General features: G+C 36.1%; 1 protein-coding gene across 5 annotated transcripts in view; it reads left to right on the top strand.

Moving 5' to 3' along the window:
- Positions 1 to 20,389, top strand: part of TAFA5 (TAFA chemokine like family member 5) — a 463,715-nt gene that overhangs the window by 250,155 nt on the left and 193,171 nt on the right. For all 5 annotated transcript variants that reach the window (XR_007891779.1, XM_051642092.1, XM_051642078.1 and 2 more), the window contains exon 2: positions 3,264 to 3,413. Coding sequence is in view for 4 of the 5 variants with exons in the window: in XM_051642092.1 (XP_051498052.1) it covers positions 3,264 to 3,413 (150 nt within the window). In the remaining variant the exon portion in view is untranslated. The remainder of the gene's footprint in view (positions 1 to 3,263; positions 3,414 to 20,389) is intronic.

The raw sequence follows: 20,389 nt of genomic DNA, 5'->3' as shown, positions 1-20,389 counted from the left end.
TTTGACATAGATTTTTAGTTCAGAATCCTGTAGTTTCCCTTTTTTTCTAAAAGAGTTGCATGCAGAAGCATAAAAGAACCTGAACCTTTTATCTCTTTAGTAGTAACCAGATGGTAGCAATACAAAATCAAATAATTTCCAGTGAGGTGCTAGTTATTAAAATAAAATTACAAACTGTGTATAGAACATAAAATATAACTATAAAATAAATACTAAAAATAACCAATAACCAAGAAATACCCACTCATTTACTTGGAAAACTGGATGTTGGTTACTCTGAAATAATCCTTATCCTAATCCATAAAATAATAAAAGATTACTTTTTTTCTTGGAAGACTTTCAGACAAGGCTAGAATAAACCAGAGGTCTCTGATTATGGTTGCTTTTTGCTTTTCCCAAGATTATTTGATTCCAATTGGTGAATTGCAAGTACAGAAATAAAATGTACTGAAAATATGGAGTCCTTATGACTGTTCCATAGATTGTGGCTCTTAATGTCCCATTTGAAAAAGCTCCAGTGAAACTCCACTCCTTGCTGCCTTGAAATTTCTTTGTGCTTGGGAGTGGAGTGTTAAAAGGCTCACAGACGAATGGACTTTTTTCATTAATATCTTTGAAAGGTTCACTATGTTAGCTTACCTGGAAATGAAAGGTATTCTAATTCTTGAAACTCCATATTTACAAGAAGCGTATTCCTTTTGTTCCATCATGTTTTGCCTTACATTTCTAGATTAAATTGTTTTAAAAAGCGAAATTATCATACATGTGATCTAAGTAAGGTACTGCTGTAGACTTACGTGTACTTAATACAGACAGAGAGGACACGCTTTGCAACACGATGACTCTCTCTGGAGATGGACTTCCATAACCTTAATTAATACTTTTCATGCTTTACAGCAGTTTAAAGCCAAGTAATGGATGTACACTATCTTGCAGTCCTCAATATACTTGCAATCTTTGCAGCCTGTAACACAAGGAAGTACTTATGTCAGATGTGGGAAGAGCTGCTGCAGCTCTACAATAACTTAATTTTCTTCTGCTGTAGAAACAAGAATGAAAACAGAGAAATGATATTTTAAAACAAAAATGCATTAAATGTTTTTAATTTTTTTCAAATTCTCCCCTCTTTTCAATAGCTGCACAAAATTCCTTGAAAGGCAGTGTGACATTGTATTTATACACAATTACTCTCATTCAGGTATCTCGGTTTTTTGAGGTCATAAAAAAAAATGAAGTCAATATACCTGGAAGAAATTATAATTTCTAAACAAAATAAACAGCTGAAAACAATCATAGAAACCAAATAACCCAGCTGGCTCAAAATGAACCTATGCAGAACTAAAACTGGACAGTTCCAAAACCAGGAAAGATTATCTGTAGGATACCATAGCAATAGCCAGTGCCTGCATACCCTGAAAAGCTTTTTTGCTTTCACAGATTATCTTGACATAAAGCTTTTTTTTTTTTTTTTTTTTTTTCTCTGAGTATAGTCCTTATTCACCTTCACAGTGCTGTAAAACTGGTTCCTTTCCTCAGACATATGGTTTTATGTAATGATGAAAGCTTACAGGTAGTGGAGAATATGGAAACCCATACTCTCAGGAACACTTACACATATATTTATTCTTTCCACTTTTTCTTGGGTTTCTCTTCAATTTCTATTCACAATTCTGGACCATAATCATGATGTTCAAATGCCTAAGGGGTCAAGATCTAAATACACCTCTGATTATGTCTTTTTTTACATGATCTGTTTAGACAGCTGTGTTCCTTGGGAATAATATGTCTGCAAACCAGAATGAAATATATTAGCAATGGGAGAAAACAGAATGTGTTTGGTTTGGGTTTTTTTCAGCTAAAGATATTTTTAGTAAAGAAGCATCATATACTGGTTATTGGAAGAATATACTGGGTAAACTTATATTCTGAATGGAAAAAAAATGGAGTATACAGAAATATTATTTCACTTTTAGATTTTAAAGCCATTCATCTAAGTTTCAAGGGATTTTGGTGGGTTTTATTATTGATGTTAATAGAGATTTAAAATTTCTACTTTTTGTTTTGTTATTCTTTTTCAGTATTGCAACAGCATAAAAATAATGTACTGTGAATATTATTTAAACTGTATTTTTTAAGAGACAACATTGCATTTCTTCCAATCTCTTTTTTTTTTTTTTTAATGAAAACAAAATACAGTAAGCTTGTGTTTTGCAGATATATTTTTGTACATATTCATTTGAAGGGTTATAATTGATTGCCTACAAAGACAAAATCCAATAGAGATTATGTTTACTACTGTACCAAAAAATCCAGAAATTATATGTAATACAAAGTGATAGCTGGGGTTTTTTTCAGTCTTATTATGCACAGAAATTCAATAATGTCTTCTTCTTGCTTGTAAAGGGTAGTATTTTGGTATACTAGTAGCCTAGTATTGGTTGTACCAGAGGAAGTGCATAATTTTAAATGTATAACATTTACTTCAGACTAATAATCCTCATAAAATAATTTTTTTTTCTTTCTTTTTTTTCCTCCTCTCATAACATGGTCCAAATTCAGAATTAGGTGGTGTGTATTTCCTTACTATTCAGGAAAAGCTACATTTATTAAGGAAGTCAATAAAAGCAAGCAATGTTACTAAGGTAATGGGGCAGTGTCATTTTACTCTCATTTGCAGGATGCTTACATAGCAAATCTAGTAAAATAAAATAAAAAAAATAACATCTACTTCAAATATGAGGCAAGCAGAGAATGAATTACTCTTCACTTTAGATGAAGTGAGAACCAGAGGACTGACAATCTGGTCAAGCATGAGATACTTCAAAAGATATTTTCTTTCAAAAACAATGCACAAAGAAGTAAAGACTTCATCATATTCATGGACATGTGGGAAGGTTTTTTTGTTTTCCATATATTTTATCAGTTCTGAAAGTAGAGAAAAAGCAAACCAGTTAAATTTCATTGCTGTAAAAGAAGATTGTTCCTTTACTTAGCTGACATAAGTAAAAGTAACCTGTGTGACCTCAGCTTTCTGGCTTTTATGGAACAATAATAATTTTCTGACAGAACCAGTTTGCAGGGTTCTCGCATGTCCACCACAAAGAAAAATTGTATGTCATCTTGCTTTTATTATATCCGTCAGCTGACTGCCCATTTGTTGTGGAATGTCTGCTGTGACAGAGGGCTGTGACTCTATTCGGCTGTAATAGATTGCCTATAGTGCATTTAGTGACTCTGGTACCTGTTGCTGGTTCTTTTTCCAGGTCAACTGGCTGCAGGTACATGTGAGATTGTTACTTTGGACAGAGATAGCAGTCAGCCCCGAAGGACTATAGCCCGACAAACAGCTCGCTGTGCATGTAAAAAAGGACAGATTGCCGGTACAACAAGAGCAAGGCCAGCCTGTGTTGATGGTAAGAAGCAAACATCTCTTCAATCAGTTTCTGCCAATACAAGAGTGGTGTCTCATAAAAAAAAAATTAAAAATGAAAGCTCTGTAGAAGAGATTTTCATGTGTCCCGACTAACAATGGCAATGCCATTAAAATTCCTTAAAAAGGTACTACTGACAAATCATATAGGTATTTCAGTTAATTTTTTTTAATTGGAATTTTTACTTTTGTTTTAGCTTGATGTGCAGTTGAATGTTAAGGGCATGGTGCTGGTATATTTTGCATGTGATGATAAGAGAGGCAGTGAAATGCCATTCTTTCCCTCACTATCTTTAATTCCATATAACATTTAGAAAACAAAACAAAACACCAAACAAACACATACTACAAAAGAGCTTCAAAGGTTTCATGCCCCTAGGAAGCTAATGTGACTGTTCCTATGTGATAATTAACTAAGTTAACTTAGTTCCCAAGTATGGAGGGTTTAAGGTAATTTAATTTTTTGAAAAATATTATACATGCATTTATTTACATATTTTATTAGTTATTTAGTTATTTAGAACTCACAAGGAAGGGCTATTTAAAATTCTGCTTTTGCTTTCAATGTGCTTGATCACCATTTTATGAAAACAGAGAACTGAGTGACAGGATCTGTGGTTAGATATTGAATAATCAGGGAGAGTTCTTTATGTAATACATTTGAAAGACTAGTAGGAAGCTCATCAGTTGAAAAATAGATCTTTCCAGTAACTTATGTGTCTTAGTATTATAATTCATTTTTTAAAGCTGTATGTTTCCTGGATCTCCGAAATGCAAGTGTCAATTGTTGTAGCAAAAAGAGTGAGTCATTTGAGGGCTCTTAAACCTACAAACATCATCTGAGATTGCAGTTGTCAATGTAGCTCTTATAGGAAGTCCTGAGTTGATTACCAAAATCCACTCTGATTTCCACTGCTACATCAGCTAAGGTATTTGCCTAAGAAATGAAAGAGACTGTATGTCAGATAGATAAAATTGGAATTCTTAAAAATTGAAAATGCAGTGTTTAGGACTTGATCTGAGCAGAGCATGAGGAACAGATATTTTCTTGAAATGTTACCCTGGGACAGAGAGTACTGATTTACTCTTTATTTTTTTCTAGCAGTCTTTAAGTATGGCAGATTGCTAATGTAATCTTAAAAAATGGCACCAATACTCACCCTGATTTCAAGCTTGATTTAGTGTTGATTGCTTCATTCCTAGACCCACAGTGTCATAATGTATGTTTGGTATGTTTGGTTGTGATGTAATTTTTATTCATGACTGTAGGTTTTGTGATATAATTACAGTAGTTTGCCTGCTCTTTCAGTTATATTATTATTATTTACAGCTAGCATTCCCTAGTTCCTCTTTTGTGATCAAATTTCACAGCAATGACCTCAGCTGCATTAATTTGATAAGATATTATATTTCAACATAGCATCTGGTTTATCACCAGAGTAGTTTCCCTCTGTGTCAGTCAAGCTTCATCAGTTTTTTAAGCTGGAGTCTGAGAGAGATAGTAATTATTCTCTATTTTTATCCAGTACCTTTGCTACTTTAAAATTGTTTTGAAGCAAGTGACAAAGTCTTTGATAACAGTGTGTGTACACCCATCCTCACCCACAGTTTGTGTACTTTCCCAATTGTATCTATTCAAATTTTTTTTTTTTTGTGCTGAAGCATTTCATAGAATGCAAATATATTAACCTCGGAAGAGTGGGATGAACATTTAAGTGTTGAAATAGATTACAGCAATTTTGTCCAATGTATATTTATAGCTCAAAAATAAACAGTAATTTTCTCCATAAAATAGAAACAGATGATGAGAGGAAAAGTGGTATGAGAGAAGTGGTTTAATTGCTTGAGAAAATTAGGATGGCAATGTTTAATTTTCTTACCTGATTTCTGTGATTAGAATATTATCCTGCTCTGGATTTGAGCTTTGGCTATTTTTATGTCTACAAAGTGCTATGAGAAATCAAAGCACATTGATCCTGGTATACAAAATTCCTAGAAGTGGAATAGCTGGAGCTCAGGTAACTGAATTCAAAGTGTTCAGATATTTTATGTTATGAATCAAAGTATTTTATTTTTAGTTTAAAAATCTTAATAAATTATTAGTTATTTTGCAAGCATTGTAGCAATATTACTTGTCATAGCGTTTTAGTTGGTATAATTTGTTCATACATTATGATTAACATGCTTTTCAATTGGCAGTGACTGATTTTTTTAACACAGAAACTCAGGATCCACAAGGAAGCCACATTAGTTTCAATCAATAATTCCCTGCTCTTCTTATTATCTCTAGGAGTCTACGGGGAAGTGTAGGGGTCAGAACTGATCATTAATAGAATCCTAGGTCATACACTTGAAACAAAACTGCCCAATACCTGGAGAGCTTCATCATTCTAAAGTACCTTAACCATACTGGGGAGGTGGAGAAAAAAGAGGTCTATAATGGTTTTCAGAAACAGGAATTTTAGCATTATAATATTTTGCTGTATTTGTAAAGCTGATATTTTATTATTTTATTGTATTTTATTATTTTATCCTGATTTTATTGCAGATGTTTGTAACTGTTTAATGTAGATATTATACATTTTACTTTTGTTGCATTTAAGATATGTCAATTTAAAGCAAGTAAAACCAAAAAGCAAAGAGGGATTGATAGGAAATCAAAAGGAGACTGAATAATATCACATAGACATTTTGCTGGACCACGAGTGGTATACTGTATAATGTGAGAGATTTAAGTCTAGGGTGGGTGTGGGACTGTTTGGCCATGAAAATGGTCAAAGGGCTGGAACACCTCTTCTGTGAAGAAAGGCTGAGAGAGTTGAGATTGTTCAGCTTGAAGAAGAGAACACAGCAGGAAGATCTTATTGCTGTCTTTCGGTATAGGAAGGCCTGTAGTGACAGGACATGGGGTAATGGTTTTTAACTAAAGCAGGGTATATTTAGATTTAAAATAAGAAATAAATATTTTACAGTGAGAACACTGAGATGCGTGGGAGGTAACAGTTGTTCCATGAAAAATAGAGAAGTTGTGGATGCTCCCTCCCTGCAAGTGTTCAAGGCCAGGTTGGATGGGGCTTGGAGCAACCTGATCTAGTGAAAGATGTCCTTGCCCCTGACTGGGTGGTTGGACTAGATGATCTAGGGAGGACCCAAACCATCCTACAATTTTATGGTTCTGTTTGACCTTGGACAAATAGTATTAATTACATTATGGTGGCAGCAAAACAATTTGCTGTTCTGCTAGGTAGTTATGAAGTTAAACAGCTTAGAACATGCATTTAGCTTGCCTTGGCATTCTTCTTGATAGATTGGAAGGAGTGACAGCTGCTTTAAACTGGAGAATATTTTTCATGTAATGATTTTTTTTTTTTTTAAATTATCCTAATAAAACTCTGCTTGTTACCTGTTCTTTGAAAGACAATATGATCCATTTTCTGTTTTTCTTTTCTCTATTTAGATAAAGAGTCTGGGTATCAAAAAACACTCTAAATGCTAACATTTTCAGCTGTGGAATCACAGAAAAGGTTAGAATCTTCTTACATTTTTTAAGATTCAGGTACACTAAACCATTAAACTCACTGAATGGCCCCCGTGTACAGAAGACCACCTGTCTAGGAGATATCTAGAACCCCTGAAAATGAAACACCCAATTTATAATTACTTAACATTACTACTGGGTATGAGGCCACATAGAATAGGAAAGAAATGTACATGTGATGGTTTAATATTTGTCTGGGCATAGTCTAATTGTGGGTACGAGTTTAATTTCTAAAGAATAAAGCAGGTTTATTTATAATCAGGGCTTTCAAATAATCCTAGAACTTGTTAACTAGTGGTTGTATTCAATGCTGTGTATGTTATTGGTAGGATGTAATAATGCACTGCAATATTAGAATATCTTTCAAGGGATGGAATAAATATTTTTATCATTTCTTATATACCCTTATTTTAAGTTTTTGTATACCTTCCTGAGCCTTGGCAGTCATATAGTGTCTTTTTTTAATGAAGTATCTGAAGTGTTCTAAATGCTGTATTATGCTCATTTATTAAATAACCACTGGGTTATCAGTCTTATGCTGAACTTTAGAATATTAATAATTTCTATTTACTCCTAGCTAGAAATAATTTTAAAAGGAAAAAAAAAAAAAAAAAAAAAAAAAAAAAAAAAAAAAAAAAGATACCCTGAAGTATATTCCTTTGCTTAGGCAATGGGGGACGGATAGCAGCTATGTATTGACCGGCATCATATTCATATAACTTAGTTTTCAACATGACTTGACCTTTCTCCCTTTCCTCAGCCCAGCTCTCATATATGGAGTCACAATTCCATCTATACTTATGGATGCACCAGGCATGCACAATGCTTTATTTGCATTCAGCTGCCCCTAAACAACTCCATCAGAACTGTAGATTTTCTCAGTTATTGACAATGGAAGCGAAATTGTTTCTTGTGACTCATGAGCTTCCCTTTCCTATGCGTGGTACTGGCACATAATGACAGATTCCACCTTGTGTGTCACTTTTAATTTAGAAATGCGCAGAAAGTTGAGTTTCACTGCAGTTGCCTTGCTTCCTGCTCCAAATTGTTAAGGACAACATGAAACATTCCAAATCAAGTTGACTAATAATTCTTACCTAAATAATATCTTGGTATTTTAAAAACTTGGTAAAATCCTATAAATGCACTCACATTAAATATATTTATTGTCTTTGGTCATGAATGTAAAGTGTCAGTTAGAGACTAGAGTGTTTCTGGGGAAGAAAAGTCACTGTTCAACCCCAAGACAGAAAGTGAGCCATCTAAAACAAACCTATCAGTAGCTGAAGTATCAATAGCAACACTGATGTATCTATAAGAAATATGGGAAGTAAGTTAGATTTCCCCTTCTGACTGAATACTCAACAGAAATAACCAAAGACATGGCAAAAAAGTAATGAGACAATATTTAAAAAACAAACAAACAAACACACACATGCACAAAACACATACACAAAAAAAATCTGCTTACGAAAGTAACATACAGGTCATTAACTATCCTAAATTATTTTCATCAAGGATGATAACTAAGGACTTCATTATCTTAGAAAGTGTTTTGTACCTAAAGTCAAGTTACTGCATTTCCACCTTGAGTACTATGTGCTGTTTTGGGAGCTTCAATATAAGAAGGACATCCGAGTATTAAGAGTATGTCCAGAGGAGGGCAACCAAGATTCTGAAAGGTCTTGAGGACAAGAATTGTGACGAGCAGCTCAGGACACTTAGTTTGTTCTGTCTGGAGAAGAGAAGGCTGAGTGATGACCTCATAGCGGTCTACAACTTCCTGAAGGCAGCAGTGGAGGGAGAGGTGCTGATCTCCTCTCTCTGGGGACCAGTGAAAGGTTAACGAGGAATGAATCTGCATCAGGGGAAGTTCAGATTGGACATTAGGAAAAGATTTGTCACTGACAGGGTGGTTGGTCACTGGAACAGGCTTCCCAGGGAAGTGGTCAGGGCACCAAGCTTGTTAGATTTCAAGGTGTGTCTGGATAACACTCTTAGTCATCTGATGGTATTTTAGGAAGTCCTGTGAGGAGCAGGGAGTTGGGCTCAATGGTTCTTATGGGTCCCTTCGAACTTGAGATTCTATGATTCTATGACTGGATGTAGCATAAATATGCAAACCAAGATTTTGCATAATGCTACTGATCACAGCTTGAAAGTCAGGCTCAGTGTGGATTTATGCATTCTCAAACTGAGTACCTTTTCTTTTTTTTTTTTTTTTTTTTTTCCTCTTTGGGTAGAGATAACTGCTTCCTAGACCTATAGGTCTACTTCCATGATCTGAGAGTGTTCATGGAGTAACAAATCAGGGATGTAGAAAAATTTGGTTTAAATAATTTTGTAGCAAATTGGCAGATTGTTTTCTACAAGATTTTGAAGGATTATACATCACAGATTGAGAGGAAACACTTTGGATAGATAAGAGAAGTAGATCTGAGATAAGTGTAAATAAAATATAATTGGGGATAAAATACTTTTCTAAACCTTGTAACTATAGCAAAGTGACCAAAATGGAATTGCTTTTAACTTACAAGCATCCTCCTTTGAGATTAAACCTGACATCAATACACCATTTCAGGTTAAGTGATGGCTGTCTTTCTAAATGATAGTGCAGGGAAATATTTTGGAAAGCAGAATTTAATTATGTGATTTGGAAAGCGGCCAGGAACTAGGGGTTAATACTGATACAGTTGCAAAGAGTGCTGAGCGAACTTTAATTGCCTCTAATGCATAATGCCTTGCTTTCACATTTCATCTGAAAGACAACACCTTCAGCCTCCCGGTGTTTCACTGGACACATTAGTTCATCAGTGCTAACAGCTTTGTTTCCTTTAGTTCCTTGATGCTACTAAGCAGTCACCCATGTAGTCTAATCCTCTTTCATCTGAGTGCTCTGATGGCAGTTTCAGCACAGAAAAATGGTTGGAGGTTATGTGACATTAGATTATGGAACAATTTTCTGAAAGAGTGGCTATAAGCCTAATTACTACAGATATTTTAAATTGAACTGGACAAAATACTAAAGAACATATTATACATTAGCATAAGTATGCACTGCATCACTGCATAGAGTATCCTGTGCTTGATTTCTTGTGGCAGTGTGCTACCAACAGCCACAGCAGTCTGACTGCAGTCTGATTCAGTACTTACTTCAGGCAATGGGTCATCGTGAAATTCCTAAATTCAGGAGTTTGGTCACTGTAAGTTCCCTCTGTGGACAATGATATGAGATGGGCATGTCAGAGGTCACGTAGTGTCAATATTGGAATCGCTTGCTGAAAGCTTCACTCTTTTTCTCTCTTCTGGGATTAAAAAGAACACAGGATGACTACCAGAGTAGGTTTTCTGCTTGAGTGTAATGTGTGTAAACACTTCAGGCCATCAGCTGCTCAGACTGCCTTCTGCAAAAGCCACTGTCTTCAGTGATTAGACGCAGTGTAAGGGAAAAATGTAACATGTTTATATTACCCTCTGCCTGTCATCCTCGGTTCTAGTTATCCCCAGAAGAGGGAGAAAAGAGAAGCTTTCAAAACTATTCATGTGTGAAGGTGGGCTTCTGTTAGGGCAATGTGTTTGTCTCCAGTAAGCGCAAGAGAAAATAGAGTGATGGGGCCTTTGTAAAAACGTCTGCCATCAAGGAGTAGGAGAAGACTATAGCTCAATGATACTTTTGGCACTATGTGAAAGCAGAACAGTCAAGGAGTCTTTCCTGCACTAACCCCAACTAATTTCATTAAGCACAGAGAACTATAAACAGAGAAACAATATGTTTCATAAAAGTGAATCAAGAGATGTTATAATATGGTTAGATATGGCATTTTAAAGCCATATACCACTTTATTTTTAACTTACCTTAGATTTAATATCTGTGGTGATAGATGATGTGTCAGAAGACTCCTGGAGAATGTTAAAATGTATTGTTAAATTAGTGACAATATTAATAGCACTACTGTATCCAACACCTGGAACAGAGTATTAATGCTAGGCATTTTTGTATGCCTCTTTCAGAACAGTCTGCAAAGGGCTGATTCAGAGAAAATACCCTATTTGAAGACAGAGCCTTGGAAAGCTCTCTATTTAAGGTGATGCAAAGAAGATATGTTTCCCCTCCTGTTAAGGGCTGAGGTGGCTTTAAAGCAGGCATTTTCAAATAAATAAATCTTACTTATTACTTTATTTTTTAATTGCATAACTTGCTTTGCTTATGTGTTACTGTTGTATTATTTCTACAATATCATAGTCATGCAAGGTACCTCATAAGCAAGTTTCATACAATCCTAAACTGAAAGCATCTGCAGCCTAATGACAGACTGAGTCCTTGCTTGTGCAGCTATACAAGGATATGGAGATGCTTCCTTTTGTTAATTACCTAGATTGTGGGGAGTAGGATAAGGAAGAAAGCTTTCCAAACTTCTCTGTACTCTCAGATGAGGTGGAAGTGGGAAAGTGACATTTCCATCCACTTATTTCAGAGTATTACTTGGAGAGTTTTGGTCTTTCCTTTAGCATCCTTCCTAGGAGGCCATACAAAGAGGACCTCTGCCCTTGCTCATCCCATTTGAGAGGGCAAGGTTAAGCCAAAATTGAATGTGGAGGAAGTGGATATGCAACCAGGTAAGGTGGGATCCCAAGGATTAGGTAGGAGAGAAATGAAAAGGGATGAAGGAAAGAATTGCCTCTCCTTAAAGGAGAGGGGAGAGAGGGTATAAGAGCTAGGCTGTAGTTAGCAAGAAGAACAGTGGTATTGTGAAAGCAAACATGACTTAGACTTAGTGTGAAACAGGGTTATTTATGGTGAAACAGACTCTGATTTGAAGAGTGGCACATATGACAAGAAGGGAGCAGAAAACCTGAAATAAAGAGATGCAGTAGAAAACTCAAATAAGCCTGAAGATGATAAGAATTTTCTTGTCCTTTCTCACATTTTTAAAGCATCCAAAAAGAGCCTTCTGTTTATGGACGATTCCATGAGTTCCCACAGTAAATTCGTCTTACATAAAGAAATTAAGCTGGCAGTTACCAACCTCCCTGAGTCAGACTCACCTTCCAGACAAGGGATTCCCTCTTCCTTCCTTGAACATCTTCACCCCACAGCAATCAATACAGATGTTTTTTTGTTGTTTGTTGGTTTTTTTTAAATCACTGAGGGTTAAACAGAATGGGACAATATCTTTGATGGGGTACTTGTTAACTAGAAAGTATGCAGTCTTCTCCCCTATACTTCTTATTATACTCCAAAGTTATTAGGTGTTTCCCTGCATCCTGTGGTATGTACTGATTTTTCAACCTTCATGACCAATGCCTTTACTGAACATTCATAGTCCTCTTTGTTCAATACCAGCAATGGTGTTCCTCTGCACTAAGCAGTTACTGCTGTACAACACCAGGACTCTCAGCAGAGACTCATGGCCAGACTCTCTCCATTGCCCTGCACAATGTAAATATCCTCCAACCCACACATGGCGTTTCCACATAGCCCCTGACTAATGTTCGCCGATTCAGTGACCTGTAGAGGGGAAAATGTAGACCACAGGACAAATAGATGGGAAGCAGTCAAAGAGCTATGGGGCAATAATGCTGAAATGGTGCATTCTCAAAATGAAAAGGTGAGATTTTAGGGGGAGCATGACAAAGGCAGGACGAGACATTATGGCACTGAACTACTTGGTACAGAGTGGCTGGAAAGAGCTGGAAGAGAGAAGAGCAAAAGACAAAGAGGCTGGAGAGAGTGGGCCAGGACAGAGCTGAATGAAGTCAGCCTGAAGGCTGGAAGTCCCTTACCTTATTAAAGAGGTGTAGCAGTCCAGACTGTGCATCACAATGGAGAAATAATTCTTATCTGGAATTAAAAAAAAAATTTAAAAAAGTGGTTTTGGAGTGTTTAAGGTAAAGAATAGAACTGATTTGGAGTATGAGTTTTCCAAAAAAAAAAAAAAAAAAGAAGGAAAAGTTTATGAATTGTTTTTTTGTGTGTTCAGCTGTAATAGGATGTTTTTATTTTCCTTTATTACTGTTTTGCTGTTTACATTTCAAATATCTCCTTTAACAGTCCTACATAATTGGAAGACTCAGTTCTCCTGATCTTCAGAATAGTCAGTGGGTTTTTGAGTATATTTTCAAAGTTTACTATCTGGGATATATGTAATACAAATTAAAAGATTTTAAGAACAGGCTTTCTTTGGTAACATAGCTGCACTCTACATAGAACAGCAAGCATATTTTAAACTTTGGGCTTCAGCTTTGCATGCATTACTGAATTTTAAATTTTACTAAGCATAAAACATTGAGTGCTTGCTAAGAATACTGACCAATACTGATTATTGAGTATCAAGTCCTCTGTTCAGTTCTGGGCCCCTCACTGTAAGAAGGACATTGAGGTGCTGGAGCATGTCCAGAGAAGGGCAACAAAGCTGGTGGAGGGTCTAGAGAACAAATAATGAGGAGCGTCTGAGGGAGCTGGGGATGTTTAGTTTGAAAAAGAGGAGGCTGACAGAAGACAACTCCTTACACGCACTGAGACATCCTCCCTCTGTTTTACTGTGTGGGTGGTACCTGATGATCAGAAAAAAGAAACAACCTACTTTACTGTGAGAGTGACAGAGCACTGGAAAAGGCTGCCCAGAGAGGTTGTGGAGTCTCCTTCGCTGGAGACATTCAAAACCCATCTGGATGCGTTCCTGTGTGATGTGCTCTGGGTGATCCTGCTCTGGCAGAGTGTTGGACTAGATGATCTTTCAAGGTCCCTTCCAACAGCAAGATTCTGTAATTCTGTGATTCTGTGATTCTGATGTGTCACCTCTAAAAGGGCTTTTTTTCCTGCCTGGAGAGCATCAGCAATTTGTGCCCAGCTGTAGTTTAAGCTTCCTTGGTAAGATGAATAAAGCCTCCCACAAAGCAGTTAGAACTCAATTTTAATTTGATGTATGATTTGTGAAGCTGGATCAGGATATACCATGTTTTAGTTAATAATAGTAAGGTTTTCTCTGTGCCTTTCATGTTAGAGGACCTCAAAAACTCCCAGAGGTGTCTGTTTGTCTCTTTTAATCTATATTTTTGTACAGCCTCTGCCTGAAGTTCAGATTTTCAAATGCAGACATCTTGGTTAGTAATTTCAGATTGAATGTTGGTATCTCTCTTTTGAAGTGGTGGGCAGCAGGCAGATAAATTGCTGAAGCATACTAGTCTCACAGTTGTGGGGCAGGAGGAGATCTGGTTGTAGAATAGCGGTGTAGGTCTTCAAGGTTAGGAAAATACTGCTAGACTCTTAGTACCAGAAGGGTCCGAAGAGCAATTCTTCAGCTTTCCATGCAAAAGAACTGAGTTTTGCAATTTTGCATTTGTCAGACTTCAGAAGTAGAAGTTTCAGTCTGTATTAATGTTTTAAGTACTTGACTTTTGTTCATTTTTATTCAAATCAGTCTTTAATTATTTCATTATTTTACCATCATACATTAAAAACGGCTGTGTTGGTGCTGGCTTCTTTACCAGTGATAAGAACTGCATTATCTGCATTTGTTGGCAGCATCAGACACAGATCTGGCACATTTGGTTGTATTCTTATGGGTAATGTAAAGTCTCACTAGTTTGGAACCTCTTCACACGCTACAGAACCCTTTTATTCATACATTTCCAAACAAAATGTATGTGCTTAGTATCATGCTGCCCTCACTTCTGCAGGTGCTTCATTTAGCATGATATTTTATTTTGTGGCAATTGCATGGTGTTTTTCAGATTTACCTCTATATTAATTAGTTAATTAATTAGTTGTCTGTGAAGTTTTATGCATAAATGTATTATAAATATAAAATCCTTTTATATCACTATGTCTTGTTAGAGTGAATAAATCAGGAGCTGAAAGACTGAAATGCAGAACTTTTCCCACAAGTCTTTCTGCTACGAAGTTGCTTCCTCCATCAAGGATGGCATTGCAAGTAAAAAGGTCACTAAGAGAGAAACTGGACAGTATGTGCAAAGTAACCTATAAGGTGTAATTCTCTTAAACTCTTAATTGTACCTATGAGTGTAGTTTCCGGGACAAGCCAAAGGACCCACTCAGGTTTAAACCAGGGTAAGAGGCCATCCATCTATTACAATGGCTAAACTAATTTATTTTGAATTAAGTGGTGCCAGTTCTTTGTGTAGGAAATTTTAAAATGACATTGTGTCCAGTGTGCAAACAAAGATTATGGAAAGGTTTCTGTACTTGAAGTAGTTTTTGCTTCTCTTTCAGATACTGATTACTGCATCTGGAACATGAACATCAGTTTAGATTCTCTTATAAATTAATAAAAAAGCCTACTCAGAGAGACATGATTCCTATCTTGAGATTCTTATAATTTAAGGTTCACATACTTTAAAACTCTTACTCAAATTAAGAATGCTATTGAAGCTAATGAACCTGTTTCCTTGAATTTTAATTTACTGGATCAGTACTCTTTGGGGTAGATAGATACATAAAAAAAGAAAAAAAAAAAGAAAAAAAATTGAATCAATTCAGTGACAAGCTTCCCGTAAGAAAGAAATTTGGTGAAAAGGTTCAGATTCAAGTATAAAATAACTTGAATTTTGAAATTCTTTGTATTAATGTTTTCCATTTATTTACTTTTTATTGCAATTACTTTAAATAGTGTACTTTTTTACATAATCCACTAATAATATACTGCAAGTATTTGTTTGGAATAGGGAGTTTTATATTAAAAACATTAATATGCATTCACACCTGTGAAACCTTGGATCACTGCTGGATCTGATGTTCTGGATGAATTTGGATGAAAAACAGAAACAACAAAAAAAAATTTTTGACTATAGCATTGGGGAAACTTTGTTTCCTCTAGGGATGTTACTTTCACATCTGTATCCATGCCACAGTAATACTAGATCTCTACCCACAGGTCTTACTCTTCCAAATTCACAATATTTTCTTGTGAAGTAATATTTCAATTGGACAAGTTATTTTTTTCCCCTCATGTGTGTTAATGTGTGTTCTGGAAAAACTCTAGATTTAACTCATTAAGTTCTCAGTTCTTCTAGCTTTTCATATAGATACACCTTTCATGGAGTAATTAAAGCTATGTAATACTATATATAAGCCACCTGGAGTATATTTTGGCATACAAGTGAAATGGACTGAATGTGGGAGATGCTGCAAATGTCAGTTTGTAATCTGTTGGTTCCTGTAAAAAGAGGTTGCATAAAACAGGAACATAAAAAAAATAAGCACATTAAAAACTTTGAGGTAACTTTTCTTTAAGATGTGGTTTACAAAGTTAAATAACTGAATTTTATTATGGAAAGGGGCTATTTACAACCTTACAGAGTTGCATTTTTAACTTGACTTTTAAATTACACCTTGAAACTCCTGCTTTGAAGATAGTCTCGCTTATACTGTAATTCTGAATCATCCTCTTGAAGTCCTGATGCACAGATTTCTCAGGGCCTGTCTGTAGGTCATATGAAAGATTTAGGGTGTAGCTTCTGTTATATCCTTACCTTTGCATGGGGTGTATAGCCAGAAAGCTTTTCATTCTGGCTCAGATGAAGTTATAGCTTAAAATAGTCTCTCTCCATTCCAATGCTACAGAATGCTTGACATTTTATTTCTATTTCACCTTGTATTTTAGAAGAAAAAAAAAGTATAAAGAAAATATGTAACATGTAATATACACTTTGATTTTAATGTATTTGCTGTCCCATGTGGCAAAGTTTGCACAATATTCTAAAATCTTGCTCAGTTTGGTTTGAAGAGAAAATATTTCAGACTGCTTTTCTGTTTGGGTTGAATACTTTTCCCTGCTCTGGATTTTTTTTTTTTTTTTTTTTTTTTTTACGGTGATATGCTAACATAAAGTGGGGTTTTTTGTGTGTTTTTTGTTTGTTTGTTTTGTTTTGTTTTTTTCTCTGAGCGTGCTTATTAAAATAATGAAAAATATAATTCCTGGACCTTTGACCTTGGGGTTCATACCATATTATGATGAGATTTCGATGTGTGACATCCTGTTAGTGTGCTCCTCCTAGCTTCCATTTTTAACCCCATTTTTGAGTCTTTTTCAAGATTATGTAATGTTTCTGAATTGTTAATTTGTGCAATATTTAAGATTTCAATTTTCAATTTTTAAAAATACTACAATCAGAAATTTTATTTACCAAAGTCATTGCTTTTTATTTTCCTGTAGCAAAAAATGTCCTGGTTTTCTGTACTGACAAAGCAGTTGAATAGGGCATTTGAACCTAAACAATAAATAATAGAAAAGGTGTGTCTAACAGTATTACAAGCACAGGATCTCTATTATGAAAAGACATCAAGGCAAATATATGTACATAAAGAAAAAATGAATGTAAACAGATTAAAATTAAAGCAGTATAAAATGCTTGTGATGTCTGTGAAAGTGAGAGATAAGAAAATTATGAGAATATTCGTAAGCATGTACAATAATTAAAAAAATATATTTAAAAAAAAAAAAGTTTTTAGTTTTCCATGAGGGTGGGGTAGACCCTCCATTCTCTCTCTTTTCCTTGTCCATCTTCTGCCCAAACTGGAATAAAGGATTCTGCAGAATACTGCAGTCTGCTTTCAATAAAGCTGTTTGTGTTCCAGATTTGTTGATTCTAAACACTGTATAATATCAGCTAGAAAATGTGCCCTGGTGTTCAGCAATCTGTAGCCTTGATAGCCATCTGTGTCCATAATACCTACATTAATAGGATGCACTATCCTCATACCAGAATTTCATTATGCTGCAGAGGCAGAGTGGCTGAATAAGCAGAGATAACTAGTAGCTTATAAGAGTTCCATTAAGAACAGTTGTAGACATTTTGAGAAAAATAAGGCACAGCTATTTTTGAAGACATATCCTGTTTTCTGTAAAATATTCTGTAGCTACTGAATCCAAATTTTCATGGGTTTTATATGCTTTATAAGGATTCTTTATCTACCAAAGCTGTTTGTCATTGCTTTCAGTAGAGCAATACTGATTTCCCTTTCACGTGTAGATCACATAGCTACTGTCTTCTGGTAGTCATTCCATAGTGCAGTTGCAGACATAATCAGGAATACAGATCTCTTCTGAAAATGCAGTCTTGCTGCTGGATACATTTGTATCAGTATTCTATCAAAGTAACAAGAAATGACCACTTTCCATGCCCTCATTCAAAAACATCTTCAGACTGGGAGAGTGCCCATATATAAATAGCCTATTTATATTAGGTTTCATAAATGCATTTCACAGAATTACAAATTTCTTCAGGTTGGAAATGATCTTAAAGATCGTTGAGTCCAACCATAACCTAACTCTAGCAACCATTAACCTAACTCTACCAAGTCCAATCCTTAAACCATGTCCCTAAGCACCACATGTATGCATATTTTAAACACCTCCAGAGATGGTGATTCAACCATCTCCCTGGACAGCCTATTCCAGTGTTTAATTATCCTTTCAGTGAAGAAGTTTCTACTAATATCTAATCTAAACATCCCCTGGCACAACTTGAATTCCTTTCCTCTTGTGCTGTTGTTACTAGAGAGAAGAGACCAACCCCTACTTTGTTACAGACTCCATTCAGATAGTTGTAGAGAGCAGAAAGAATAATGATGTGTTCATAATTTAGTCTACAATTGTTTTGTTCTTCCATCACCAAAAGTGTGTCACAGCCTGTAGAGCAAAGTGAGACCAGGTTCAGGGCAAAGGCTTTGACTTCTTAGGTGAGTTAATATGAGTAAGATTAGAAAGAAAGTAGGTACATTTATAAATAATGACTGGCAAGATGCTTGTTATTGTTCCTCATGGCTGTCTTGGTGCACAACGACAAATATTCAGCATCCTTTATTATATTGAACACTGTAAAAAAATCAAAATAGTTGTCAGTCCTTGTCCTGAAGAGTTAAATAGAAAGAAGATGGGGAAAGGGCCAGAATTTACTAGACAAATTATGAGATCAAATAATCCTGATCCAATTTTGTTCGTTTCTGTAGGGCTATAGAGGAAGTAAGTTCTGCTGAGAGGTGGTAGAGCTAGATGACAAGAATTTGTGATGAAAAGATCTTCTGAAAGGAGAAGGTGTGAAGGGGATAGAACTGTAGAAAAGACACTGATAAGTGTGGATATGCAGTGAAGCTAAAGCTAACATAAAAGAGAAAGCAGAGTGAAGGACTTTGGAGCCGGTCAACACAGAGCAGAGGAAGTCCTAGTAGCATTTTAACCACTTTTTTGGGTGTCCAAATATGGTTTTGGTTTTGTGTATTTACTTCTGTTAGTGTCCTGGTTTGAGCCAGGATGAAGCCAGTTTTTCTTTTGCTGATTCCTTTTTTCATTTCAGTGAGCTTTCTTCAACTAGCAACTGCGTGTTCTGCTAGGTTGATAAGACACTGGAATGTTTTTGTAATTGCTGGGCCCTCAAGGTCGTGCCTTTGCTCTGCTGGCTCAGACACTACGGGGGATTTGTGGCCCACCCCGTGGGAGGCTGGGTTAGACGAACAGCAAAACTGGCCAGAGATATTCCATTCCATATATCTACGTAGGCTCGGGGGAAGGTCGGAGATGACAGAAGAAAATTTCCTTCCTTCCTGCTTCGCTCTCTCGCCGCTTTGCTTCGCCTCTCTGTCTGCCTTCCTTCTTCTCTCTCTTTCTCTTTCTTTTGTTCATGGCCGGCGTCTGGGAAAACACCATCTGCCCATCATCGTCGACCCATCGACCTCAAGCCCTCCTGATCCTCGTAACTCTCTGCCTTTCTCCAGGAGCAGCTTCGGGATTCCTCGGAATTGTCTCGTCTGAGGGAAGTGCTGTGGGAGCTGCTGGGGGTGGGGGGAGGCGAGAGGCTTCTACCACACCTTTGTATAATCACTATATATATATATATATACACACATTCTTATATCACATATTAGTATTCTAAATAAAGTTGCACGGTTCAGTTTTCAATCTAGCCAAGTCTCTCTCTTTTTTTTTCTCTCTCTCCTTCCCTACCTGGGTAGGAGGGGGAGGGGATCGTGAGCATTGTTGTCAAACGTTGACAACAATTAATTGGCACCCAACGTGGGGCTCAAATTTTAAGCCCAGTTTACAAATTCCATCTCTGATGGGAGAAATCCCTCACGTAGCAATGGCAAGCAATTTTGCTGAATTTCCTGATGGATTGAAAACTGAACAGACATTTGCTGCAATGAATCTACTGGATTTTCTTTCAAGCCTGCAGCTGTACATGTGGTATGCAGCCGAGAGCATTCTGCTTTTTGTGGCTGCTCCTGTGATCGTTTTATGGTTTATTGATAGAACTGTAGCCATTATCAACCATATAATCACTGGCTTGGTCATTTTAGGGATTATGATACTGTTCTTTATGAGGGCACTGTATATGTACAGCCACAGTAGAAGTTCTAGCTAGTCCAACTTTAAACCTCTGTTTTCTTTCAAGTTGAATCTCCC

The sequence above is a fragment of the Apus apus genome, chromosome 1 (assembly GCF_020740795.1).
Source record: "Apus apus isolate bApuApu2 chromosome 1, bApuApu2.pri.cur, whole genome shotgun sequence".
Taxonomy (NCBI): domain Eukaryota; kingdom Metazoa; phylum Chordata; class Aves; order Apodiformes; family Apodidae; genus Apus; species Apus apus.
This window is presented reverse-complemented; position numbering and strand designations above follow the sequence as displayed.